This window comes from Hyperoodon ampullatus (assembly GCF_949752795.1).
Source record: "Hyperoodon ampullatus genome assembly, chromosome: 8".
Taxonomy (NCBI): domain Eukaryota; kingdom Metazoa; phylum Chordata; class Mammalia; order Artiodactyla; family Ziphiidae; genus Hyperoodon; species Hyperoodon ampullatus.
The window spans coordinates 3,574,105-3,600,819 of record NC_136921.1 but is presented as its reverse complement, the minus strand read 5'-3'; the positions used below and the strand labels follow the sequence as shown (position 1 = coordinate 3,600,819).

Here is a 26,715-nt window from a genome sequence, read left to right as displayed (position 1 = left end):
AGATGACACCAGGGTTTTTGGCCTGAGCAAGCTCTGCAGGATGGAACTGCCCTGAAACACTTTTTTTTTTTTTTTTTTTTTTGGCTGTGTTGGGTCTTCATTGCTGCACGTGGGCTTTCTCTAGTTGCGGCAAGCGGGGCCTACTCTTTGTTGCAGTGCACGGGCTTCTCATCGCGGCGGCTTCTCTTGTTGGGAGCACGGGCTCTAGGCGCACGGGCTTCAGTAGCTGTGGTACGCGGGCTCTAGAGCGCAGGCTCAGTAGTTGTGGCGCACGGGCTTAGTGGCTCCATGGTATGTGGGATCTTCCCGGGCCAGGGATCAAACCCATGTCCCCTGCATTGACAGGTGGATTCTTAACCACTTTGCTACCAGGGAAGTCCCTGCCCTTAACTTTTAAATCTCATTACCCACTCTCAAGTTATTTTGGCTGTAAAAGGCAGTTGGGATAATTTGGCCATTTTTCTGGTTTTTTCACATGACTCTGGTCACTTCTTAAAACCGACAGACTAAATCCCTTTACATAAAGCTCCTGTCCACAGGCAGTCGAAACAAATAGCTGCTCAGTGAACCACTGGCCGGAGTGCAGGAACGGGTAGCAGCCGGAGCTTACTGCAGTCCAGGCCCTGGTCTGATGCTTACTGAGTGAGGCCGGGCAAAGGAGGGGCTCAGAGCATCCTTTCCCCACCTATAGAATTAGGGTAAGAGCTGGAATCAGTGAGGGACTCCCACCCCCTTGTAGAGACTTAAAAAATTATCACCAAAAAATACAACCGTGGGGCTTCCCTGGTGGCGCAGTGGTTGAGAGTCCGCCTGCCGATGCAGGGGACACGGGTTCGTGCCCCGGTCCGGGAGGATCCCACATACCGCAGAGCGGCTGGGCCCGTGAGCCATGGCCGCTGAGCCTGCGCGTCCAGAGCCTGTGCTCCGCAACGGGAGAGGCCACAGCAGTGAGAGGCCCGCGTAACGAAAAAAAAAAAAAAATACAACCCTGAAAAATTGTTTCAAGAAACAGAGGCCTAGCTAAACTCTGGAGAAGATATTTCCAGAAATGAGCACTGTTTAGCTCTGAGTTTCTCACCAGCCAAGGCAGATAAATAGATATTCTGGGTTATATGAATCTCATCCAAGTTCACCCTGGGTGACAAACTTCCCTGGCTCTAGATTCAAGAAGAGGTGAGTGGTAAAGGGTGCTGCTCAGTGTGTTGTAGAAAACATCACTGTGAGGTTCACACAACTTTGCAGTTTTCCAAGAGTCACAGATACACTGTAGACACTTCTCAGTCAGCTCCGGACCAGTGTCTAGGAGTATGATTCCTTTGCAAAGCCGACAGGAGGCTCGTGGGAGAGACCGTGGACACAGAGCCTGGTACACAGAGACATACCATGGACAGTGGACACGAATGCCATTGCGTTTATGCAAGTTCAGGACCCACCCCTGAACCCTGATGCTGAGACCACACGGCCGTCGTGTACTTCAGTCTTATCACGGGGGCACTGAGAAAAACCCAGAGAACAGACTTGTCAGCACCCTGTAGCCTCAACTGGCAGATGCAGACAGTCTGGGTTGAGGTCTTGGTTTGGCGCCATAAGGATGCTTAAACCCTAGGAAGTGGCTTGGGGACCCAGTTTGGGAACAGAGAGAAGTTCAAAAATGGTGCGTCTCAGATGGCCTGGGTGCTGTTAGGATCGCCAGGAACATCCCACCCTTCAGGGCCTGGTTCTGGAGGACAGGCAGCACGGGTGCCTTGGCTGAGCTTGTGTGGGGAGTCGATGAGGCCACAGCTCCAGCCAGGCCCCCGGGGGTGCTGGGGGCAGGGTGCTTTCCGGAGTGCTGCTTCTGCTTTCAGTGCTTCCAGGTAACCGGCCGACTGAGATCAGCCACTCGTCCATTTCAGTGTCCAGCTGGCAGCAGGCCCACAGGCGCCGACATGGAAGAGGCGGCCCTAAAGTTAAGACTGGAGGCCTTGATCAGCCGCACCGGTGGCCAGCGGGCCTCATCCGAGGAGGAGGGCAAGGACGAAGGGGCGGAGCGGGGCAGGAGCTCCCCCATCGAGGACCTCCCCGGGGCCACCCAGGAGGTGAGGCTGCCTGAGCCACCTCGGCGGAACACACTCGGAGGCGGGGCCGGGGATCAACAGCTTGTGCCTAAGCCACCTGGTCCCGGCTGCACACGGCGCCCCACCGCGGGCTGCCTGGCTGGCCAGGCAGCTCCGGGTGTAGCGAAAGGGGCACCTTCAGGATGGGACGTGTGTTGGGGCGAGCCCTGCGGTCTCCCCTGCCAGTGGTCACGTGCGCCGCTTCCCTCTCCTAGGTGTGCACAGCTGCAGGCCAAACGCCCAGCCAGGAGAAGAGGCCCCGGGGCCCCCAGGACCCCGTGCAGCCCAGCAGGAGCACCGACGAGGAGCTGTCGCAGCTGGAGGACAGAGTGGCCGCCACGGCCTCTCAGGTGCAGCGGACAGAGAGCGAGGTAGCCCCGGCGGCCCCGGGAGCAGGCGGCTCCCCCAGATAGATAGTGGGGGCCCTGGAGGCCTGGCAAGGGTGGTCAGCCCCCCGAAGGGCTCACACACAGGAGCCCACGTTGTCAGCTCCAGGACAGGCTCTCGGGGTTTCCGTGGGAATCACCCTCTACGCCACCCCCTGCGCCCCACCCCTGCCCTTTTCCCTTTTAGGTTGGCAAGAGACAGGCGGCGTTTTCAGCCACGGAAAGAAGATGCTGCCACTTACCCCTCCCTGCCCCCTGAGGAGGGCTTCTCCAGGAGCAGGCTTAGATTTTAGGACAGCCCTGGGGCTCAGGACCAGATTCTGACCGAGGGTCATCCTGTAAACTTGGGTCCCGGGCTTGAGTTAGGGTGGGAGGTGTGTTAGTGGTGTGCAAAGGTCAAAGGGCAGAGCCAGGGTCTCCCAGAGACCGTCAAGGTGATTGGGCTCTGCTCTGCCCTCCCCCTGGTGACCCCAGAGGAGAGGAGGTCTGCCCGTCCGAGTGCAGGGGGACCCAGCGCCCACTGTCCATTCATTCCAACTTCTGTTCTCTTCAGCAAGTGCCCTTCCGTCCCCGAGGAAGACGGGGCGCATCCCCAGGCCGTGCACCTTAGGGGGCGCAAGTGAGCCTGAGAACTTTGCGTTCATTTATTCCTTCTTATGGAGCAAACAGTTTTCAGTTGGGATCCCAAGTACGGCAGGCGTTGTGCAGACACAAAAGATGCAGCTATGAGCACCTCAGACCAAGCCCCTGCGTTCGTGGAGCTTGTGCTTTTAGTGGGAGGAGACAGAGAACAAGTCAACGAGACTGAGGAGAGGGTGGCCCCAGGGAGCACTCGGATGGGGCCGCCTCGAAGGGTGGTCAGGAGGGGATAATACAAGAAGGCAGCCCGGGCGAAGGCCCCGAGGCGGTGTCGAACCTGGCGTGTTCGGGGATCAGGAGTGGAGCTCTGCGCCGGAGCCCAGGGAGTGAGAAGGGGAGTGTCTGAGAGGAGGGCAGGTTCCAGAGAGCCCCGAGGACCATGGGAAGGGTTTGGGGCTGCGGGAGGGATCTGGACGGACCTGAAGGGGGCCCGGTTCCTGTTCCCAGAGCTTCTGCCTTCAGCTCTCCCCCTGTCACTACCCCTCCCTCCATCCCTGAGCCCCCAGAAAATGTATGGAGCCCCTCTCCCGCCTGGGGGTGACCCTCCTGACAGCCATGGAAGACGGATGAAAATGGGGCACCCAGGAAGTGGCCCTGGGCGGGTCACCCATCTTAGGGGAAGCATGATGAAATCGGTGAATCGGGGGCAGCAGCTCCTCCTGTCCTGTGACGTTGAGAAAGGACATCCAAGTGACATCTGTCTGTCTGTCTGTCTGTCTGTCTGTGGTTCCCCCAGGTTTCAGATATCGAGTACAGGATTGCAGCCTTGCAGGCTGCAGGGCTCTCTGTGAGGACCTCGGCAAAGCCCCGGAAGAAATCCAACCTCCCGGTGAGCGGAGGGGCCGCAGGGCCCTGGGGTCGTGCCTGGAGCCCTGGCCAGGAGCACAGGGCAGCCCGGGGCCTGGCAGCGAGAGCCCCCGGGGCAGCCGCTGCCCTCCTCCTTAATCTGCCAGCCTCTGTTCCTGGTATCAGTGACCTGTGGGCTGTGCTGGGATTCCTTTTCATTTGCTAGTGTCGTTTCTAATGGAAAAGAGTGCTATGTGGGGGGACCCTCAGCTCCTGCATGAGAATTGGAAACACAGCCACGTGGTACACACACACACACACACACACACACACACACACACACTTTAAAGTCCAAAGGAAGCAAGCTGAACAACACCTCGTGTTGGCGGGCTTAATAAAAGCACTGTTTCAAGGCGAGTGTGACAGAGTAGCAGGATGGGGACCTGCCCACGACAGAGACCTGAGACCAACATCCTTCTCCCCGATTCAAGTCGGGAATCTCCAGACAAATCAGTGTGAGAGAATCTGGCAGAGGATGATAAATGCTCTTAGGGGAGTCCCAGATGCGGCTGCCGGGATGCCCAATCAAATTTGAATTTCAGATTCACAACAAGTCATCTTCTAGTATAAGTATACCCCGTGCAATATCTGGGACGTACTTATACTAAAAAAATTTAATCATTGTTTATCTGAAGTTCAAAGCCAACTGGGCGTTCTGTATTTTAATTTGCTAAACCCAGCAGCCCTGGGCGCAGAGCCCTGGAGTGGTGTGTGCTCTGTGGGTGTTGACATGCCATCCCAGCCTTCCAGACGGAGTACTAAAGAGAACACCATCCGTGTTTCCTGCTCGCCCGCCCTGTGGCAGGAGGTCAAACGAGCAGTCATAAGCACAGGCTCCTTCCTTGTTCTCCAGATATTTCTTCCCCAGCTTGTTGGGAAGTTTGGCCAGAGTCCTAAGGGTCCGAATGCAGACCCTTCAGATGAGGTCAAGGTATGTGTTACTACATCCAAGCTCGAGAGGCTGGAAGCAGGTAAACGGTTGGCCCGACTTTTCCAGAAGCATGACAGGTCCGGGGGTGGTGGAGCTGAAACCCTGGGACTTTAAGAACCTGGCAAGTCTCACAGGCTGGTCTCCCCATAGGGTGTTTGTTGGGGAAACTCCAGGAAAGCCCAGCCAGGGGAGTGGGAGGGTAGGACAGAGGGCAGAGGGGAAGGAGGCAGGCAGACCCCAGGCAGGGTGACTGAGAGGAACGCAGAGCCCTGGAGACAGTGCGCATCACAGGGGCCAGGTGCTGGGCATGTACTGCCCCCGACGCACCCCCGTCCTGGGTGACGAACATTCACAGGCACAGCAGGCTCCAGGGCCCGGGGACGGGCCTCCCCCGGGAGCTGCGGGTCCTGGCCATGGGAGTGAAGCACGGGAGCCGGTGTGCACGAAACGGCACAAGGATGGATGTGGGGTATGGGTGGGACGCCCCACAGCCTGCTGATCAGGAAGACGGTGACACCGTTAAGGGCTGCAGGGCCCGGGGGAGGGGCGGCCTGGGAGGGAGCAGGAAGGAGCTCCTGGGTTTGGGAGGTGTGACTGGGCTGCAGGTGACGGGGCCAGTCCCAGGGGCCCACAGAGCAGGGCGTCTGCTCCGGGTCCTGCCTGCTGTCTGATACGCCCCTTGTGAGCTGTAACAAGCATCTAGCCATTTGTGCTTCTCGTGACAGCGGCAGTGGGTAGCTCTTCATAGTTAAAAACGGTATTTTTTTTCCATCCTTTCATTTGATGTTCAAAAAACCTGGTAAGCAGGTGTGGATATCGCCCCTGTTGCACCGATGAGGAGCCTGAGGGTCAGGGAGGTAGACATACTGGATTGAGACCACACAGACCAGCGACAGACGGTCTCAGGCAGGCCTCCCAGCCCCACCCTGACCCTCTTCTCGGGGCTGTGGTCTTCCCTGACCTGTCCCAGGAAGCCCAGCCTGAAGGCGTCTGCAGCCAGCCTCCTGGTACAGCCCACAAAACCAGCCAGGCTGAATCCCAGGGGTCCAGGCATTGGCAGGACTTGCAGGGAGTCAGGCCGTTTTGCTCTCACTTCCCCCCTGAAGAGGTAAAACAGCGAATGAATTAGCCCAGAGTAGAGAGGTGAGCAACAGGAAAGGGGGAGGGAAAGAAAGGTGGGGGGCCCAGCGGCCATGGGGCGCTGAGAATGTATTAGGTACAGTTAATCTTCCAATATCCTGTAAAGGGGCTGCTGGCCCATTTTCCAGATGAGACAGTTCACAGAGAATATGTAGGTCGTCCTTGTCATGGGGGTAAGGGGTAGCGGTAGGATTTGAACCTGTCTGAGGGGCTGAAATTTGTGCTCTTTCCACTGTACCCACCCAAAGTTGCAGTTCTCCGAAAGCTAAGCAGCTCTTTTATATTCTGGCATTTGTTGCTTAATTTATCGATAGCGTGCATTTTAATATTGTTAAAAGTTCAAATTTTGCCCAGGAACAGAAGAGAGTTGCCCTGATGAATCCGAATATGCAGGAATGATGAGAAATCCAAACCTAGCTCCCTGGTGTCCCTAACAATTACAGCAAGGTATTGACGCCCAGAGACGGCTTCTTTCTTCCAGGTGGCGGCTGCACCCTACCTTGTGAGGAGAAAGCTCAGTAATTACCTCAGAAGTCAAGGTAAGAGTCACCTGCTTCACTCGTCCCCCAGGCCTGGGAGGTGAGCTCAGGGGCGTGAAAATGACCATTCGGGGCCCCATATTTCTACGTAACCCGTGGGACCCGGCATGTCATGCCACTGATGCCTGAAGGACACTCCAGTGCCCTCTGGCCACCCTCAGGGACCGTTGCAGTGCCGTGGTGTCTGGATACCTGGAATTTGCTGCCTGAAGCACATAACGGTGTTGATGGTGGTGGCAGCGGTAGTTTCCTTGTCCTGCGATATAAATCGTCCTAATAATGGTGCATAGCTCCCCACCTTCTAGAGCACAGGACATAATCAGCCTGCCTTGATGTCTTGGCGGTGACGAGGACATCAGCTTCGTCCTGGATGGCACATTTGTTTTTATGCTCCTTTTAAAATTTCTTAGGAAGCAAAGACACTTGTTCGGGGTAAGTCTGTGATTAATAAGCAACCCCCCTCCTGTTTTCCTTAAAGACAAAGATGATGACTCCTTCGATCGGAAATCCGTGTCCCGCGGATCCCTGACACAGAGAAACCCCAATGGCAGGAAGGGAACCGCCAACCACAGCTTTGCGGTAAGTTTTCTCTTTTCACTGAGGCGGCTTTAAAATTCTCTCAGGCTGACATGTTGATATTAAGTTTTCAAAGTAAAGAATTGGGGTACACTAACAGGCATAGTAAAATCAGCAAAAGGTCTAAAGGAAAATCGAAAACATGTCTTAAAGGTACACAGTGTACCAGTGATGGGGTCGCCTGGCCCTGGGGGGCTCTGGGCTTGGGGACGGGGACAGCGCATGAGGCAGTGAGGACTCCCCGCACAGCCCCACCTGCCCACCCAGCGCTGTAAAGGTCATTCAGCTGAACCACCTGTGCAGGTGCCGGGGTCAAGGCTGTCCCCCGACTTCCGTGGGAAAGGGCTCTCTGCAGAAAGAGCTTGAGGTTTCTCCCAAAGCCCAGGGAACATCAGGCTGGACCAGCGGGGTCATGGCCTCGCTGCCTACAGAAGTGCACCTTGCAGACCCTTCTCTGGCACCACGGTCCTTGGTGTTTCCAGCCGCACGAGAGCCTGGTGAAAGCACCAGCTTTTCTGATGGGCGTGTCAGCTGCCTGGAGCGCCCACGGCACTTCACAGACACAGGGCTGCAACGGCGAGAGACGGCTGACCTCTAGGGACCCCAGAGTCATGCCCACGTCCCAGGGGTGGGCATGAGGTCTCAGTGGCCAACATCAGGGTCCAAACACCCCCATCCCCACAGCTGTCCACACTCACATCTCACCCGCTGGCTGCGACCACCCAGCAGTCATTCTGACTTCATACCGGTTACGGGAGTCGGAGTCGACGGCTTCGCTGTCCAGGAAGACAGAGCAACCGCTCTGTTCTTTCCACAAACTCCATTTTTAAACGAGATTTCAAAGTATCTCACAGGACTCATTGCTGATGATTGTGTGCGAGCCTTGTGTCGGCAGACAGGGAGATGGGGCACACGTGTCCGATACAGCCAGCGTTAGGCCGCCCCAGACGACCTGGCTCAGGTGCCAGGCCCCACCTGAGCCCGGAAGAGGCCACCTGGACCGTGGCCAGAGCGTGGCCATCCCCAGGGGCTGATGGCGGGCGATAAGAAATCACCAGCGGGGCTTGAAAGTCTACATGCTTTCAAATTAGAACGCACCTTCCGTGTTTCAGAGCTTTAGATTGTCACATACTTCTCGTCTTTACAGCCCATTTGATGAGGGCCGGTGTCATTGACCCATAGCTGGGGAAACAGGCAGAAAGAGATTGAATAAAAAAAACCCGACAGGTGCTTGACTGCCGCCTTCTGACAAGCAAGCCCATGTGTGCAGCTGTGTGCAGCTGTGTGCTCTCCCGTGTGTGTGTGTCTGTGTACGTGCCCATGTGTGTTTTTATGTACACCCAGTCATATAACTAAGTGAGTGTCTACCTGTGTGCACACCTGTGTGTTTATATGTTCCTCTGTGCTTGCCCGTGTATTTCCGTGCCCATGCCTGCATGAGTGTGCATGTGCTCTCGCCCGTGTATCTGTGTGCGTACCCACTTGTGCATGCTGACGCGTCCATGTGTGTTCACAGAAACCCGTGATGAGCCACCAGCCCTTAAAGGAGAGGTTGGTCTGAACAGGACAGAGCAACAGAGTGGTCCTCCCCCTCGGCCTTCGTGTCCCTCCACCTGCCCCGCGCTTCCCAGTGCACGCAGCCCAGTGCAGGAACGAGAAGAAGCCCCATCCGTGAGCTGACAGCGGTTCTCAGACCGTCAGCTCTTCACCCACGTTCTCTGATGACCTCCAAGGCCGCCCCTGCCCACCTGCTCTGATCCGTGAGAAACATCTAAGCTGACGCGTCTTTCCTTTAGGGCAATGTGGTTTAAGCTTTTTGAAGGACACAAAGAAGCTCTTGTTCAGTGATCTTTTACCCCTTTCACTGCTGGCTTTCTTATGCTGCTTTCATGACCAGAATGGAAAAGGGGTGACTCAGTGACAGCACCAGCCATCTGTATACTCCTGACTGTGTCTGTCGGAGCCAGGGCAGGTGTGTGGGTGCGACGGGACGTCAGGACAAGTCACTGAGCTCATGTCCGTCTGAATAACAGGGAGGGATAGACCCCTGCATCTCCTCACACAAACACACCTAGTCTGCAGGTTCCCAGCGTGTGCTTCACAGGCTGGGAGAAAGGACACCGTGGTCGAGGACAGAGCATGCCAGCGGCAGCCAGTGAGCATTTGCTCAAAGCCCGGGTGCAAGTGCAGACCACCTGCCGGGAGGCACTGGCGGAGTCTGGACGGGCGGGGCCCAGCCTGGCACTGCCACTCACTGCGGTGGAATCCAGGAGGGCACTTGCCGTCGGTCCGCAGAGGATCTCCAAGTCCTGCTCCGCCTCGGACATTCTGGCAGTCAGGGACACGTCTGGGTGTCTGTGTGGCTCATCCAGCTTGAAGGGGAGCCCACTGGGACCCCCTCCACAGCTGCCTTGAGCACAGTAACCCGGTCTCCCCTCCCTGAGCACGGCTGTGTGCTTCAGAGGGACCGGTTTATTGAATCCTCAGCGCATTTTGCAGAGGAGGAAACAGAGCCCCGAGCATGAGGCCGCCTCCCCTGTGATCCTCTGGTACTTTCCAAAGTGACTTTGGGTCAGCTTTAACTTCGCTCTCTCAAGTGGTTTGGTGTTTGTGTTCTGTGGTAACTGAAAGAAGAGGTGAATAAATGATGCCCAAGAGCCTTTGATACTAAGACTGACTGTGGACACAGCCCCACCCATGGTTTACAGATTCTGCATCACGAGCTCCATTCGCGTTTCCACTGAGCCTATAGCATCACAGTCACCGCAGAGACCATGTCATCGACGGGCTGGCCCATGGCAGCTCCAGTGCGCTTTTCAGAATCAGCATCTGAGTTGATCTGAATGACTAGGCTTCAGGTTGTGCTGGGATTTGCAGAAAAGATGGCTCTGAAACTCCTTCTCAGAATGAAAGCTGCTTGAAATAGTCAGCTCCTAATTCAAAGCTGAAAATGATTAAAAGATTCCAGTAAGCAAAAGAGGATCGATCCTTGCTTCCGTACACCCCTCCTTATTCACAGAGTAAACAAAGGTCAGTGTGAGCTCCTAGCATCAAGAAAGAAGCAGTCCTGGCTGGCCTGCAGCACTGCCCCGGGTGTGATGTAACAGGCACGTGAGGCCTTGTGCCCCGGAACCTTAGTGGCCACTTAGCTCCGTTGCTAACTTGAGTTCAGAGAGCTTCCAACCTGGAAGCACATTTGTCCCTCCTTCAGAAGGCCTCTCGCTGGGGTCTCCGATGAGGGTCAGGGCTACACTCACTCTTTCATTCTCTCGACAGCACCGCAGAGGCCCCGGACAGTGTGCATGGCCCAGGGACCTGCACCCATCTTGTGGGCAGCGGCCGGGGTGCCGGGGATGTGAATTCTCCCAGCTCCTGCGCTGGTTCCTCAGCCCCTCTCGGCCCCTTGATGTCGAATCTCCTTTCCAATCCCCATCAGGTCCCACGGCTTTAGGCACCTGTGGCTGGATTGCAGCCCAGACCCCCCGAGGTCCCCACCACAGACCAGCGGCTTCTTCCTCTGGCATCTCAAAGTCAGCCCATCCTACTGAACTCCGATCTTACCCACAAACCCTGCTGCATCCACTCAGGTCAACTCCGTCCTCCCAGGGGCTCCGGCCAAGGCTTTACCCTCTCTTTAACCTCACATTCTTTCGGGAAAAGCTGGCCACTCTGACTTCTGCATATGCCCCAACCCTTCCGTTCCGTAAGCGGCTGTGTCCCTTATTTGGGGTATATTTTTATGCCAAATGTCCACTCGTTTATTTCCAGGATGTCAGATCTGGCTTCACGTGCCTCGTACCCCCGTCACCTCAGTACCCTCGTCGTGCTTGTCTTACCACCCTGTGGTGTTGCGTGGATGCTGTGCTTTTGTTTCCAGTGTTACGAGTGGTCCAGTGTGTTATTGCTCTCTTGAGACCATCATTTTGACTTGAGGATTCGTGTCCCCTGGGAGTACTGGCTGCCCTGTCAGCCATGCCTGGGCAGCGCAGGGCATCAGGATGGTCGCCGTGAACCCCACCGCTGGCCCCCTTTGCCTTCTCCTTTGAGCCCCTGGGAACCTTGAGAGGAGACAGCTCCCCAGCCTGGGGTCCACAGTCCTGTGGGTTTGGAGCGACGATGTCCAGGCAGGGCAGGGCAGCCCTTCTCTTTTCTCCAAAGCTTCTCTGCCCTTGCTCCCTCCCGAGGCCGCCCACTCCAGCGGTCCAGGCCAGGTCAGCAAGTCTGGCCACGTCCATATGTTTCCTTGTGTCTGTGGTTGCTTTTGTGCTACAAACCCGAATATTTCCTGTCTGGCTCTTTATGGAAAATCTGTGCTGACCCCTGGTCCAGGCTGCGGCCCCAACAGGTGCAGGACTGCCTTGACCTTGGGCTCGCGAGGGTTGGCAAGGATCGTCCCCAGGCGGTGCTGAGCAGCGTGGAAGGACCAGATGATGTTTGTCTCCTTTATCTTCACCCCAGTCTCCCTCCACCCCGGCTGCTGCCACCACTGCCCCAAACCTTCCATCCCAAGTGGCTCTCGGCCTCCCTGAGGGCCCTTCTCAAAGCCTAGGATTGTTTGTTCTCTTACTCAGTAGTTTCTGCAGATTTTGTTCGGTGAAAGGAGCCGGCACCTCACATTAACTCACCATCTTGGCAAAAACCGGGTCCGCTGTGTCTTGGAGTCGGGCACCGCCCACAGCCTGACCTCGATGGGCCCTGCGGCTGCTTGAACAGATTACTACGACCTGGGCTGCTTAAAACAGTAGAAATGTGTTCTCTCACAGGGGCCAGAAGTCCAAAATCAAGGTGTGTGCAGGGCCGCACTCCTTCCAGAAGCTCTAGGAGAAACTGTCCTTTGCCTCTTCCAGGTTCTGGGGGCTCCAGTGGTCCGAGGCTTGTGGCCGCATCCCTCCAACCCCCACCTACCTCCACATGTTCTTCTTCTTGGTGTCGTCTCCTCGTCTGTCTGTCTTCTCTGTGTCGTCTCCTCGTCTGTCTGTCTTCTCGGTGTCGTCTCCTCGTCTGTCTGTCTTCTCGGTGTCGTCTCCTCGTCTGTCTGTCTTCTCGGTGTCGTCTCCCCCCTCTGCCTTTCTCTCAAAAGGACACTTGTCATTGGATCTAGGGCCCAGCTGGATTGCCCAGGACAATCCCCTCCTCTCAAGATCTTTACCCCAGTTACCTGAGCAAAGCCCCTGTTCCAAGTAAGGTCACATTCTCAGGTTCCAGGAGTTGGGATGGCGATGTAAGTATTGGGAGCCAACGTTTAACCCACCGTTGTCACACTAGGAAATCTTTTGTTTACAGAAACCAGTCAGTGGAACCCCTTTCCAGAGCCCCCAAGAGAGAGTATGGAGCAAACAGGATCGGCCCCCTGCCCCTCGGAGCTCAGCCTCCACAGAGACCGTGGGACTCTGCCTGCAGCCTGGCCACACTCACACCTCACCCCTGAGAGCTGGGGGACACGGACACCCGCCCTCCCCCGTTCCATCCCGGTGGCATTGCCTGCCTCCCCTTGTCCCCCAGCCCTCGTGGAAATTTCCCTCGAGCTCTTTCCTTCCCTCTCCCAGTAGCGGGAGTGGTGCTCACCACCCCACTCAAGGCCAGAGGACCCACTCTGTGCAAGGAAAACTCCAGTAGTGCCAGTTTAGGGAAGGAGGCGGGGAGGAGGTCTGTGCCCGGGCAGTGAGTGGCCGTGACCAGACACCCGGGGCCCAGCGCCCAGACGCAGTGGAAATGCTTCAGGATCAAGAGCCAGGCCCGTGACCTCACTGAGTGGTAATGCGAGCCCAAGGTCAAGGCGGTCCTGCACCTAGGCATCCGCAGCAGCCTGGGCACCACCCCAGCAAGGGACACACCGCCACCAGACTGCAGGTTCCCAGCAGGGACATTGGTGGCAGCAGCCACAGCCGTGCACCCCTCCCACCTCGCCTTTGGAAACAGGGCTGAACTTTTGAGGCTGAGGGAGCCCCAGAGCTCTTGTTTTTTTCTGGGATGTGGGAGGGATCCTGATGACAAGGACTGGTGAGCACGTAAAAGACTAATAATAAAAACTAGAGACGTGACATATTCAGACCCCAAGCCACTAAAGGGGTCACGATCTCTAATCCACACAACAGCCCTGCAAGGTAGGTGCCATCAGCTTGTCTTCTGAGTGAAAAAATAGAAATTCCACAAAGGTCATAAGACTTGCCCAAGCTAGTAGCGCGAAGGCAGATTCAGACTCAGGACTACAGGAACACCAAAGGGGATGCTTTTTCTGCCATGTGATGGTGTCCAATAAATTGCAGATTTCCCCCCACCCCCCGTGCCTTCCCCAGGACATCGTCACGTGACTGGTGTGCTCTCCCTCAGTCCGCGGGGACCCTCCTCACAACAGCCTCGCTGCCCCCAGCCCCGGCAGACTCTTGAGAGGACACTTACCCACCACCCCAGCTCTTCATCCCTAATCCAGGCTCTCTCGGGGTTGGTGGTTGTGTCTTTTTGGCCCCTGTGTAAAAGCTACAGGGTTTGGGGTGAGAGCAGACAAGGGGTGGTGTTTGTTCATGGTTGCTGTTGAACAAATAAATGAAAAACTAAGATAATATAAGGACTAGAATTTAAGTGATATGTAACGTATGTAAACATTCATATGCAAAGGACCAAGGATTGAAAGGTGCAGGGGAAAGGTCAGGTGGAAAGTTCTGGGCACACCTTGGACCCCTGCTGGCGCCAGCTTCTCTGGGGACCGAGGGGTCTCTGGCCAGGGCCCACGTGGATGGGGGTCCCTAGGGCTCCTGCTGTGCAGCACAGATGGATGCGGGCCTAAGGATAGGTGGTGGCCTGGCTCCACCCCTGTCTTCCAAGAGATGGCAGACGTGAGGACAGTGACAGTGACACAGTGATGGCACATGGACAGTCTAAGGCAGAGCAGGACTGGAGTTCACCAGGCAGAGTGAGGGAGGCTGTAATTTCAAAGGGCTCCCAAGCTGCCCACGTTCTGCTGGCTTTGCCATGGGTGACGCTGTTGGCTCGGTCCAGACACAGCCCCAAGGCTCATCCCCGAGATGAGGGAGGGGGCTTCCTTTGGAGTCAGACAGGCACAGGGACAGAGCCAAGCCCGTGTCCCCAAGAGCTGACATGACGAAGAGTCTCCTGTCCTCTCTGAGTAGGACACTTCCTGACTTGCTATCCAATCTCTCACTCAAAGCCAAGGCTCACAGCCCAATCCAAAAATCTGCAGAAGACTTAAATAGACATTTCTCCAAAGAAGACATACAGGTGGCCAACAGGCACATGAAAAGATGCTAAACATCACTAATTATTAGAGAAATGAAAATCAAAACTACATTGAGGTATCACCTTACACCAGTCAGAATGGTCATCATCAAAAAACCTACAAACAGGGCTTCCCTGGTGGCGCAGTGGTTGAGAGTCCACCTGCCGATGCAGGGGACACGGGTTCGTGCCCCGGTCCGGGAAGATCCCACATGCCGCGGAGCGGCTAGGCCCATGAGCCATGGCCACTGAGCCTGCGCGTCCGGAGCCTGTGCTCTGTTACGGGAGAGGCCACAACAGTGAGAGGCCTGCGTACCGCAAAAAAAAACAAAACAACCAAACAAAAAACCTACAAACAGTAAATGCTAGAGAGGGTGTGGAGAAAAGGGAACCCTCCTGCACTGTTGGGAAAGTAAACTGGTACAGCCACTATGGGGAACAGTCAGGAGGTTTCTTAAAAAACTAAAAATAGAGCTACCATATGACCTAGCAATCCCACTACTGGGCATATATCCAGACAAGATGAAAACTCTAATTCGAAAAGATACATGCACCCCTATGTTCACAGCAGCACTACTTACAATAGCCAAGACATGGAATCAGCCTAAATGTCCATTGACAGATGAATAGATAAAGAAGTTGTGGTATATATATATATATATATATATATATATATATATATATATGAATATTAGTCATAAAAAGAATGAAATAATATCATTCTCAGCAACATGGGTGGACCTAGAGATTATCATACTAAGTGAAGTAAGCCAGACAGAGAAAAACAAATACCATGTGGAATCTAGAAAAAAATGATACAAATGAACTTATTTACAAAACAGAAACAGACTCAAAGACATAGAAAACAATGTTCTGATTACCAAAGGGAAAAGGGAGCAAGGGATAAATTAGGAGTATGTGATTAACAGATACACACGACTGTATATAAAATAGATAAACAACAAGAACCTACTGCATAGCACAGGGAACTATATTCAATACTTTGTAATAACCTATAATGGAAAAGATATATATATGTGCGTGTGTGTGTGTGTGTATATCTGAATCACTTTACTGTACCCCTAAAACTAACACAATATTGTAAATCAATTATACTGCAATTAAAAACAAGGGTGGGGGGCTTCCCTGGTGGCACAGTGGTTGAGAGTCCGCCTGCCGATGCAGGGGACACGGGTTCGTGCCCCGGTCCAGGAGGATCCCACATGCCGCGGAGCGGCTGGGCCCGTGAGCCATGGCTGCTGAGCCTGCGCGTCCGGAGCCTGTGCTCCGCAACGGGAGAGGCCGCAGCAGTGAGAGGCCCGCGTACCGCAAAAAAAAACAAAACAAGGTTCAACTTCAAAGTGCTCTGCTGGGTGTCAGGCACCCCTGTATTTCCAGGAGACACAGAAGCCACACTGGCAGCTGTGTTTCTGGCTCCCAGGGCGTCTAATAAGAGGGGATTTTTCATCTAATTCCCAATAGTCTTTATAAATTCCACTGTTTGAGAGAATTCTCCAGAGTTCCTTTTCCTACCGGATGGCCATTCCAGACACATCTCTCCGGGGAGCGGAACACAGGTCAGGGACCAGTGGCCCTGGTGTACAGAGAGTCATACCCCTGCTTCCAACCAGGGAACAAGAGAAGCCAGTGGCTTCACTGTGACCCCGGGTGGACATGAGAGACACTATTTAAACAGTAGTTAAAATACTTCTCCAGAGTCTTTTTCTCTGTCCATCTCCTTAATGTGGAAAAGAGAAAAAAGCATGACGAGGAGTTGAATGCAGGAATCTACCAAAGACCTTTCATGGTTAAAGGCGGGCTGTGCACGGGCAGCACAAACCGTTCTGTTCAGATAACCTAGCATCCAGCACCCAGGTCGCCAGAGGACGCCCAGTCTCCTGCAAGTCCTTCGGAAGAGTGTGATTTCACAGGTCACCTCCCTGGTCTCATCAACTTCAAGCCAGCCATGAGTCAAAGAGCTACAATTCCACAATTTTATACCAAACCTTCATTTCAGAAAGTTCCAAGGACTTTCACTTCTCAGCAGCACCGTGAGGAAGAAGCTGCTTTGCTGGGGGCCTCACAACCCATCGCTGAAGGAGCGCTAGGAATCTTAGTGCTTGGCCTCTGCCAACCAGGCATTCTGAATTCAGCTTGCTGGCTGCAGCCAAGTAATCTTTCAGCATACTCACAATGCCCGTATCTCCAAAGTTATTTTTATAGAGGATTTTTACTACCTATGAGATGTCTTTATGCTTTATTGGGAAGAAAACAGAAAAAATAGATAAGCTAAAAAAATAAGGTAAGAAAAGAAAAAGTCAGAATCCTCTCTCAACCAGCAACCTTGTTCATTCCTCTGGACATCCATTCACATATTAACATTTAGCCAAGACTCCTGCAAGTTAATTTATGGGTAAGTAGGTGAAGTCCATTCCAGAAGTTACCTAACAGCTGTGGCTTCTCAGGAAAGGGCCAGCCTGAGGAATCTTATGCTGCCAGATTCCCCTGAAAACATCTACAGCAAAGTCTGCCCAGAGGCAGCCTTTTGGGTAAATAAACAAGCCAACCCCTCAAGTCCTTCCACACTTGCAGCTCAGTGGCACCTGGGCTCAGAATCCCAAGGAAATAGTCACACTGGAGAAAGTAGTACTTTGCTCCATCATCACAAACACAGCAGTCTGTGATGGTTAATTTTATGCGTCATCTTGGCCTGGCTGTGGAGTCCAGATGTTTAGTCAAACCCCAGTCTAGATGTTGCTGTGAAGGTGATTTTCAGGCGAGATTAACAGAGGACACGCCATAACGTGGGTGGGCCTCATCTAATCAGCTGAAGCCCTTAAGAGGAAAAAGATTGATGTTCCCGAGGAAGAGGGAATTCTGCAGACTATGCTGGGACTCCGGTGGCAAAATCAACTCTTCCCTCGTCTCCAGGCTGCCGGTTGCCCTGAGGAGTTCAGACTTGCCAGGCCCAAAGTCACATGAGGCTCTTCCATAAAATCCCCCTCTCTCCCTTTCTCTTTCTCCTCGAAAACACACACACGCACACACACACGCACACGCACACAACCCTTATTGGTTCTGTTTCTCTGCAGAACCCTGATTAATACGCAGCTCCTACGTACATAATGTTTCTCACATCATCATCACATTTGAAGCTTGGAAACCAGCTGACTGGGAGCCGTGAGCAAGGCACTGCTGCAGATGCCAGATGCAGAGTCAGGTCCCCAGAGCCACTGCCTCTTGGAGAAGGAAGGGACCCCCACTGCTGCCCACCCACCTCTCAATATAACTTCATCTCACTCAGGCCTCAGGGACCTCACTCACATGACCCAGACTTCAAAAACAGCTTTCTAATTTACAGATGAGTGCTTTAACATTTTCTCAAGAATTTGGATTTTCAGAAGCCATCTACCTCAGAAACAGCTTTGCCAATAACTGAATACTCCATTCACCAGGGCTCTTCTGCAGCTAGACCTCAGATAGGACTGTGTCTTTCCAGGGGTCCAGAGGAATCCCGTGTTTAAGAAACACACAGGCCAAAGCCACAAAGACTCTAGTTTCTTCTAGGAACAAGGGCCAGAAAGAACCATGTCATCAGTCACATTTATGGAGCACTGCATATTTTCCCATGGCTGCCATAACAGAGGACGACAAGCAAGGTGGCTTAGAACAACAAAAATTCATTGCCTCACAGGTCAAGAGAGCAAGTCCAAAATCAAGGTATCGGCAGGCTTGGCTCCTTCTGGAGGCTGCCAGGGGAAATGGCCCCATGCTTCTCCCCCAGCCTCAGGTGCTTCTGGCAGCCCTTGACGTTGTGCCTGGTCCTGTGGCCGCATCCCTCCCGTCTCTGCCTCAGAATCCACATTGCCTCTTCCCTTGTGTGTCTCTGCTTGTCTGTCCTCTTCTCATCACGACACCAGTGATTGGATTTAGGGCCCGCTTTACACCAGAATGATCTCGTCTTAACAAATTACATCTGCAACAACCCTATTTCCAAATAATGTCGCATCTGAGGTTCCAGGTGGACATGAATTTGGGAGGACACTATTCAACCCCCTACAGAGCACCATTAGGTCCAAAAGCCAAAACAAAAACCATCCGTCATCACGCCACTTACTGCGTGCCCGCTGTGTACCCGGTAATCTACCATGTGAGTGTGTAAGCTCAAAGACCTCAAAACTGTGACTTCGGGCTTCCCTGGTGGCGCAGTGGTTGAGAGTCCGCCTGCCGATGCAGGGGACGCGGGTTCGTGCCCCGGTCCAGGAGGATCCCGCGTGCCACGGAGCGGCTGGGCCCGTGAGCCGTGGCCGCTGAGCCTGCGCGTCCGGAGCCTGTGCTCCGCGACAGGAGAGGCCGCAGCGGTGACAGGCCCGCGTACCGTAAAAAAAAAAAAAAAAAAAAACAACTTCCACCCCGAAGACTGGGGTTCTCCTAACTATGCTGAGGACACGGGGGTCTCCTCCACGTGGCTCTTCCAGTGCAGGAGCGTCATCCGCTCACAGCAGCCTGGTGCACCTGGAACATCCTCTCAGGATGGAGGGAAGGGCAGGGGCCAGGGTGGCTCGGGGCAGCCATGCCCTTGAGACCTCTCGGAGCGTCCCTCTTGACCATGAGCCGTTCATCACGCATTTCAGGAGGTGAGTCTCCACCCCCGCCCCTGCCTCTCCAGCCCAGATTCTGACTGTAGCCCTGCAGCGTCCACAGCTCATGGTTCTAGACACAAGAGTGAACAGGGTGATGTGTGTCCCAGGTGCTGGCCAGTCAGGGATGGACCGAGCCTGCTGAGAAGCCCTCCGTTGGACCAGCAGGGAGCGGGTCACTGGATCCAGCCATGTATGCCTCACAGACACCCCACATGGGGTCCCAGGAGCCAGACTGTCATCTCTCCCCAAAGATCTGAGGCCTCTGTGTGTGTACTGTTCACCCACACCTGCCATAAATAATTTCTAGCTAGAGATACAGACCAGGGAGCAGCAGACTGTGGCTCCAGGTGTTCTCGTAAATAACGTCTTGCAGGTGCCCCCTGGGGCTCGGGGGTTCCTGGCGAGAGCAGTAGAGTAGCACCTCCAGTTCTCAAAGTGCCCCCTCAGTAACTCTGGGTCCTCTTATGGCTGCCACCAGAGACCACATGGGACATCATTCCCCTCTGTCAGCAGGGCGGAGCAGAGAGCCGTGGGCGCAGGGGCTGGAGCAATGCCACCCTGTCGACCAAAATAATCAATCGACAGTCTATACTAGGAATAGAAAAGAGATTTATCTGAGCCAAGCTGAGGGCTACAGCCCGGAAGCCAGCCTCCCAGATAACTCCGGAACTGCTCTGGAGGAGCATGGTTTTCAGAACAGCTGTGTATCTTGTCAGAACAAAAAACATCAACATTAAACAAGTCAGGGATACATTCTTTCAAAGTTAAAAAAAAAAAAAACAGACCAGCAGGTACACAGTGAGCCAGCATGGCCTTGGCCCTGGGAAGGGAGTCTTATCATCAAAGGAGCACCAGCATCAGCATCCCAGGAAGGGAGGCATTTCATCTTTATTTTTAACACGGACATTCTTTACTTCTGGTCAGTGCGCCCTTTTCTTTAATGATTAGAGCAGACGTACAATGTATGTTTGTTGGGCCACAAACAGGATGTTCTAGTTAACATACGGTTCAAGTTAATGCACGTATAAGCCGGAACGACTCCCCCAGACCTCAATATGTGAACATTTCTTTTATCAGCACCAACCTGCACTGAGACGAAGCTGCTTGGCTGAAAGAGAAGGATTCACTACCCCCCCCACACACACTCATGCACACATACACACACACCACACGCACACACCACACGCACACACCACACATGCACACACACATGCACACACAGACGCACGCGTGCACACTCACACATGCACACTCGCACACACGTGCACACCCGCACACGCACAGACACCCTCACACGCACACACACGACGTGCACACTCACTCACACACACATGCAGGCACACTCACACAGACACACTGACACGCACACACGCACACACACACACATGCAGGCTCCCACGACGGTGCCCAGGAAGCTGCCTCCAGCTGCTGTGGTCTCACAGTGTCCACTGCCCCTGAGGCCCAGGTACTGTGCACACATCTGCAGGGAGAGGACCCACCTCGAGACAGGACCACACCTCATGTCAGTGCTTCTCCACCATCACCACTCTTCACAAGAGCCACTCTGACCACCGCGGACCCTGAGCTCCCCTGGGCATTCTGACAGAATCCATCCCAGTGGCCTCAGCCTGCAGCCCGGGGTGGAAGCCACCCGCCACGCTCCTTATACACTCCCCCTCACCAGCGACCCCCGACTCCAGACTTTCTGGGAACCCACCACTCATATAACCTCCATCACCAGAAATGGGCAGCCATGGCAGGAAGGAGAAGTGCCCGTGACTGACCCTCTGGGATCCAGGTACAGCTCTGGAACTTTCCTCAAAGTCTGACAGAGGCTCAGGAAGGGCCGCATGGCCCCTGCGCACGTCCAAGGAGAGCAACCCGGGAGGTGTCCTCCCCAGGACAGGCTCTTTGAGATGATGCCCAACAGCGCTTAAATGACCTTTGCTCTAATCTAGGATTATTCAGTATATGAACGAGCTCAGTTCTGAGGGCCAAGTGAAGTGGAGAGCAGTGCTCAGTTATTTAAAATAGCACAAGTCCGATGAATCTACCCAGAGAGTATGTGAAAAGCCCACGAGAAGCAAATATATCGCATGTGATAAATGGTTGGATTCCCTGATATGATGGATGGGTTTTTTTTCTAGCTTTCTGTATGTGCTAACTTCTTTCCAAATGTATATAAATAGCTTTTATAATAAAAATAGTTTACTATTTATTTCACAAAGGAAATACATGTATTTGTTTTATAATAATAATAAACTTGTTTATTTTAAACAGTAATTATGACAATTCTGGAAAAGCCTAGGAAAAATAATTTTTCAGTGATCGGAACAGGACGAAAGTGGCTTGCATGTAATGAATGCAGCTATGAAAATCCACATAGGTGCCTGGGAAGGATTATGAGGATATATCATTCAGTTGTGATGGCCTCGGGTGACTTGTCCCTTCACCTTTGCATTGGAAACTGGGACTTAAAGGAGGAGGGAGACAGCCGCAGGGTCCCCTCTGCGTCAGCCATCACGCGGCTGCGAGCACCCAGGCTGGTGGCACCTGACTGCAATTGCCCAAAGCATGAAGGAGGAAGGCTAATGTGTTTTAAAACCACTCAGCCCAAATGAAATTATATAACCCAGGAAGGGACACACCACATCACTAATGAGAGTTTAAAAAAAAAAATAGAAGAAAGAAAAGAAAAATAACAACTCTCTCCTGATGCTGCCCAGTGAGGGAGGCGGGCGGGGAGGGACGGGCGGGTGTCGGGTCGACTGCTTCCGCCTGGGACTATAAAAGGGGGAAGCTGGCTGCCACCTGGGTCACTGCTCCTGGTCACAGCACTTGCCAGCTTCGTGGGAACCTCGGTGAGTAGCTCCCAGGGTGCTGGAGAGGGTGGGGGTCCCTGACACCCCACCCTCCTCTGTCAACCTTCCCTCCACATCCGGGCAGGGGTCAGTCCTGGCAGCCAGGACTGGCGGGGCAGCCACCGCATCGCTTGTGCATCTGAGGGCCACGCCGGCCTGCCGGGGCCCCGGTGCACAAGGCTGCCCGTGGTGGAGACGAAAGGTGAAGCCGTCCAGGCAACTCTGCTGGGAATGCAGACCAGGAATCCCGCCGGCCAGGCCACAGCCAACCTCCAACTCTCAGGAGGCAGGTCCTTCCTCTGGTATCAGGTGCTGTCAGGGTTCTCCTAAGACGCCCTCCACCCAGCGAGGGTCCTAGCCCAGGGGGAGGAGCAAACACCCCAGTGTCTCTGGGTGCATCTTTTTATTACTCTGCTTTTTTTTTTTTTTTTTTTTTTGGCTGCGGGGATCTTAGTTCCCCGATCAGGGATTGAACCTGGGCCCCAGCAGTGAAAGTGCCGAGTCCAACCATTGGACCGCCAGGGAGCGCCCTTTATTACTCTGCTTTGATGATGGCACCTCCATTTCCTCTAAGTTGGAGTCCCCCTGCCACTGAGTGTGAGACACCCCAGCATGTCTCTGGAAAGGAACGGGGTGGGCATCTTAAATCTCTTGCATGGAGAGCACTTTCCGGGGGCTGGAAAGCCAAGGTCGGCAGCAGGGTCCTCCCTGAAACAGGCAGCCTCTCTGGCATCTTCTGCGGGTTCCTAAAGTGCCAAGGGTGGGGGGGGTGGGGAGGACCCAGCCCTATGAGCTGGGGGCACCTGCAGAAGGAGTTGCCAGTTCTGCGGGATGGATGCTGTTCAGGGCCTCAGCCCCGGCAGGGTGAGAAGTGAGTTTTCTGGGTGTCTCTGTTGCCCTCAGCACCCTCTCCCCCAACACCGGTACTGGGGGTGTCCTGCTGCATGAGGACAGGTGCCTCCTGCTGCAGGTTGATCTTGGAGACTCAGCATCTGGGATCTGGGGTCGTGGGGAAGGTGAGTGCTCTTGGGAAGGATGGAAGATGATGACACTTCTACAGTGCCCGGCTGGCAGCTGACGTTCTCCAGCCACCACGGGGCAGGATGCAACCGGGCCGAGGGAGGGAAAGAACCCTGCACCGGGGTCCCGGCCCCTGAGCGTGGTCCAAGCTCAGCATCCCCCTGGCTTCCCTCCCTGGGCACGTCTGAGGTTGGGCCGCACCCTGTCCACCTCTGCAGCAACCCTGGCTCCTCCGGGCGGCTCCCCACCAACCCCCTCACCTCTGCCCTCCCTGCCGAGGCCAGGTGCGCACACCCACAGTGGCGCGGAGCCCTCCCGCACTCCTGGTTCCCTGACACAGACAGGCAGACAGATGGGGGCAGTTCCAAGAGAGCCCTGCTCTCCACATCCACAGCTCACGTTCCTCCCGGCTTCCTTCTGATGACAGAGGGTCCTTGCAAACATGACTGAGCACGGCAGAGGCCACCACACACGTGGTCACCTCATTTAGTGCTCACCGTACGGAGGAGAGGGTGGGGTGCCCAGGGGAGCAAGGGACTGTGCAGAGAGCCAGGTCGCCTGCTACCTCTATGCTCACTGCCATCCCAGCAGAGCAGAGAAACGCACAGCAGAGCACAGCTGCCTGCACACGCGTGTAACCCCATGCACACCCCCTCACGTACACAGGGGCGTGAAAACACACACACACACACACACCCTGTTGTACACAGGTGCACACCCATGCACACGTGCACTCACAGACACACACGCTCACGCACACGGGCACGTCCACGCTGACGTGCGCAGCGCCCGCGTTATCTGAGGGTCCCAGCTTTGTGCTCACGCGCTCTCACCTTTACCCCTGCTCCAGGCTGCGCCCTCCCGTGTGGGACCCCAGCTCGAGTGGGCTTCTCAAGGAGCCCGAGGGATGAAGGCACTGGGGGCCTGGCTCCTGTGCCTGCTGCTGCTGGGCCTGGCCCACCCGCACTCCACGGAGCTCCGCAGTGAGTGCCCAGACCCCCGGCCTGCCCTCCCACCCCTCCGCCCCGGGGTCGCGGTGGGGGCCCGGCCGCCTCCTGAGCTGGGGCACCATCCGTGCTAAGTGCCCCAGGGCTGGGAGCTCGGCCTCCTGCTCACCAGACCTCTCCCCACAGTGTCCCTGACACCTGCTCCCAAGGGCCCCTGCCCGACGTTCGGGGGAGGGGTTCAGTCCTCACCACCAGGGCAGCCTGGGGCTGAGGCCACTTTGCCCATGAGCACAGGCTTGTGGGGACAGGAAGGGAAGGGGGAGTTTGAATTCCCATCTCCCGAAGCCACCGCACCCCCCAGAAACGGCTTGGCCAGGCCCTCTGGGCGCCCCTCCTGCGCGGGCAGGTCCCTGCATGGCCTGGCGACTGGGCAGCAGTGAGCTGAGCGCGTGCACTGGGCCCTGCCACCGCGGTTGCACACACCAGGGCACGTGCATTCACACACTGCTCTCTCTCTTTCCAGCCCCCGACATCAATCCTGCCTGGTACACGGGCCGTGGAATCCGGCCTGTGGGCCGCTTTGGCCGGAGGAGAGCAGCCCTGGGGGATGGACCAAAGCCTGGCCTCCAGCGCCCGCCCGCCTGCTTCCCCCTGGCAGGAGGCGCTGAGCCCTCCCAGCGTGGCTGACAGCGCAGCTCCCCCAGGAAGAGCCCCAGGAGCCGGCCTCCAGCCCCCGCCCCTCCTCCACAGGCTGCGTCCCCTTCAGTCCCAATAAAAGCAAAGCAGCTGGCCTTGTTTACAAGTGTCTGTGTGGGGACAAAGTGGGAGGTGCCTTCCCTCGTGGGACATTAGCCTAGAGGACTCTTAGAGCCCAGAGGCTCTAGGACTTTTCCAAGGGCGCCCAGCATGGAGTAGAGAGGCTGTGATGTCCTCGGTCGCTGCAGCTCCTACCACCCTCCCCCAAGCCGCCCTGAATGGCTGCTCAGGCTGTGCACTGCACAAGGCCACCACGCAGGAGGCCCCAGAGGAGGGCAGCCCCGCCCCCCGGCCTGCCCTGCCCTCTCTCTGCCCCAGGACTTTTCCCCTCCCTGTTGGTACTCGGGGGAGAAAAAGAAGCACGGGTGGCTTGTTTCCAGTACTCTTAGGTTCAAGTATTTCAACCCCAGCTCGCGTCCATTTCAAATCGCACGGGGACGTCCCTGTGTCCTGTCTCAGAGGGAACTCGCTTTGGCATCGGGGAACACAGCCACTAAGTGGGCGACTGGGCCCAGCCACTAACTTCTCGGAGCCCCGGTTCCCACGCCTGAACCTGGGGCTAGTAACTCCCCTGCCACTCCTGAGCTCAGGTTGGTGCAGCCAACAAGTGTGGATGCTCTGTGAGCGTAAACCCCCTTCTCCAAGGCTCACCCCCTAGTCCAGCACTGGGGTGGGGGGCAGGGCAGGTTTAACCAGTTGCTTCTGAACCCAGAGCTCAGGGCCCATCAGGCCTCTGCCTGCGGGATCCCAGGAGGCTGCCCGGACCACGGGACTCCTTCTGTCCATCCACACTCAGGAGGGCTCGGGACGCAGAGCAAGCCCACAGGACCCCAGACACCAGCCATCCCTGCTCCAAATCAAGGAAGGCGGGTCACACTCACTGGCCCGCTGGAGGAGGCTGAGCTGGCCCAGACCACCCAAATGGAGCTGCACCAGGGCTGCCGCCCTTCCCAGCCACAGGGAGGCCAGAGGGAGGCCAGAGGCCAGTCCCCTCCCAGGGGAGAGCTCCCGCAGCGTCGGCACCTCCCCAGGGTGGATGCGCACGGGGGAATAGGAGAGCGGCCAGGTCTGCTTCCAGGGCAGGCAGGTGCTGGGCCAGGGCAGGCAGCGTGGAGAGCCCAGGAAAGCAGTTTGGCGGTTCTTCAAAAGTTAAACCTGGAGTTAGCACACAGCCACTCCCACTCGTGGGTACATACCCCAGAGAGCTGAGAGCTGGTGTTCAAATAAATACTTGTACAGGAATGTTCATAGCAGTACAATTCACAACAGCCAAAAAGGTAGAAACAACCCAATACCCATCGATAGATGAATGGATAACAGAACGTGGTCCATCCACACAATGGGTTATTATTCAGCCATGAAAAGGAAGTTCTTTCAAATGCTACCACATGGATGAACCTTGAAAGCATGACGCAAAGTGAAAGAAGCCAGACACAAAAGGTCCCACGGTGGATGATTCCACTTATATGAAAGGTCCAGAAGAGGCAAATCCATAGAGACGGAAGTAGCTTGGTGGTTGCCAGGGGCTGGGGTCTGTTCCATGGGTACAGGGTTTCCTTGTGGGGATGAAAGTGTCTGGGAACTGGCCCGAGGTGGTGAGTGTGCTAAACGCCACTCAGTCGTACACTTTAAACAAAAGAGTTCACAGCCCCACATGACGCAGACATGGAAACATCAGTGTGATGAAGGGCTCCGGATTCCAGCCACCCAAGCGTGTGATACCCTGTCAGGGCAGCCCCAGGAAACGAATACATCTTCTGAGCCCAGAGAAGTAGAGAGATGGAAGATGTTATGTTTTCTACAAATTCTTATTATGAAAGTTTTCAAACTTACAAGAAATCACAAAAATATTATGATGACGTCTAATACCTTGCACTAAATTCTGCAATTCTCACTGTATTTACTTTCTCTCCCCGCCACCTCCCCTTCTCTCTCTCTAACGCTTGCAAGTAAGCTGTACACATCATATTTCCCCTAGAAATCTTAGCATCTTTCTCCTCAAACTAAGGACAATCTCCTACGTAACCACAAAATTATCACCATGCCTAAAACATTTTGTAACGATTCCCTAACATCATCGAGTTTTTAGTCCATACTCAAAA

General features: G+C 55.0%; 2 protein-coding genes across 2 annotated transcripts in view; both read left to right on the top strand.

The window, feature by feature from the left end:
• MLPH (melanophilin) overlaps window positions 1–8,714 on the top strand; it is a gene marked incomplete at its 3' end in the record, with an annotated part of 40,775 nt that extends 32,061 nt beyond the window's left edge. The window contains exons 10-16 of the mRNA XM_079710170.1: window positions 1,848–2,078; window positions 2,312–2,467; window positions 3,858–3,950; window positions 4,821–4,898; window positions 6,520–6,577; window positions 7,056–7,156; window positions 8,670–8,714. Of these exons, the coding sequence (XP_079566296.1) occupies window positions 1,848–2,078; window positions 2,312–2,467; window positions 3,858–3,950; window positions 4,821–4,898; window positions 6,520–6,577; window positions 7,056–7,156; window positions 8,670–8,714 (762 nt within the window). The remainder of the gene's footprint in view (window positions 1–1,847; window positions 2,079–2,311; window positions 2,468–3,857; window positions 3,951–4,820; window positions 4,899–6,519; window positions 6,578–7,055; window positions 7,157–8,669) is intronic.
• Window positions 8,715–23,817: 15,103 nt separating this feature from the next.
• Window positions 23,818–24,544, top strand: PRLH (prolactin releasing hormone; the record flags this gene model as incomplete). Its single annotated transcript, XM_079710367.1, has 2 exons — window positions 23,818–23,893; window positions 24,381–24,544. 2 exons carry the CDS (start codon window positions 23,818–23,820, stop codon window positions 24,542–24,544), a joined length of 240 nt encoding a protein of 79 aa, XP_079566493.1.
• Window positions 24,545–26,715: the final 2,171 nt, after the last annotated feature.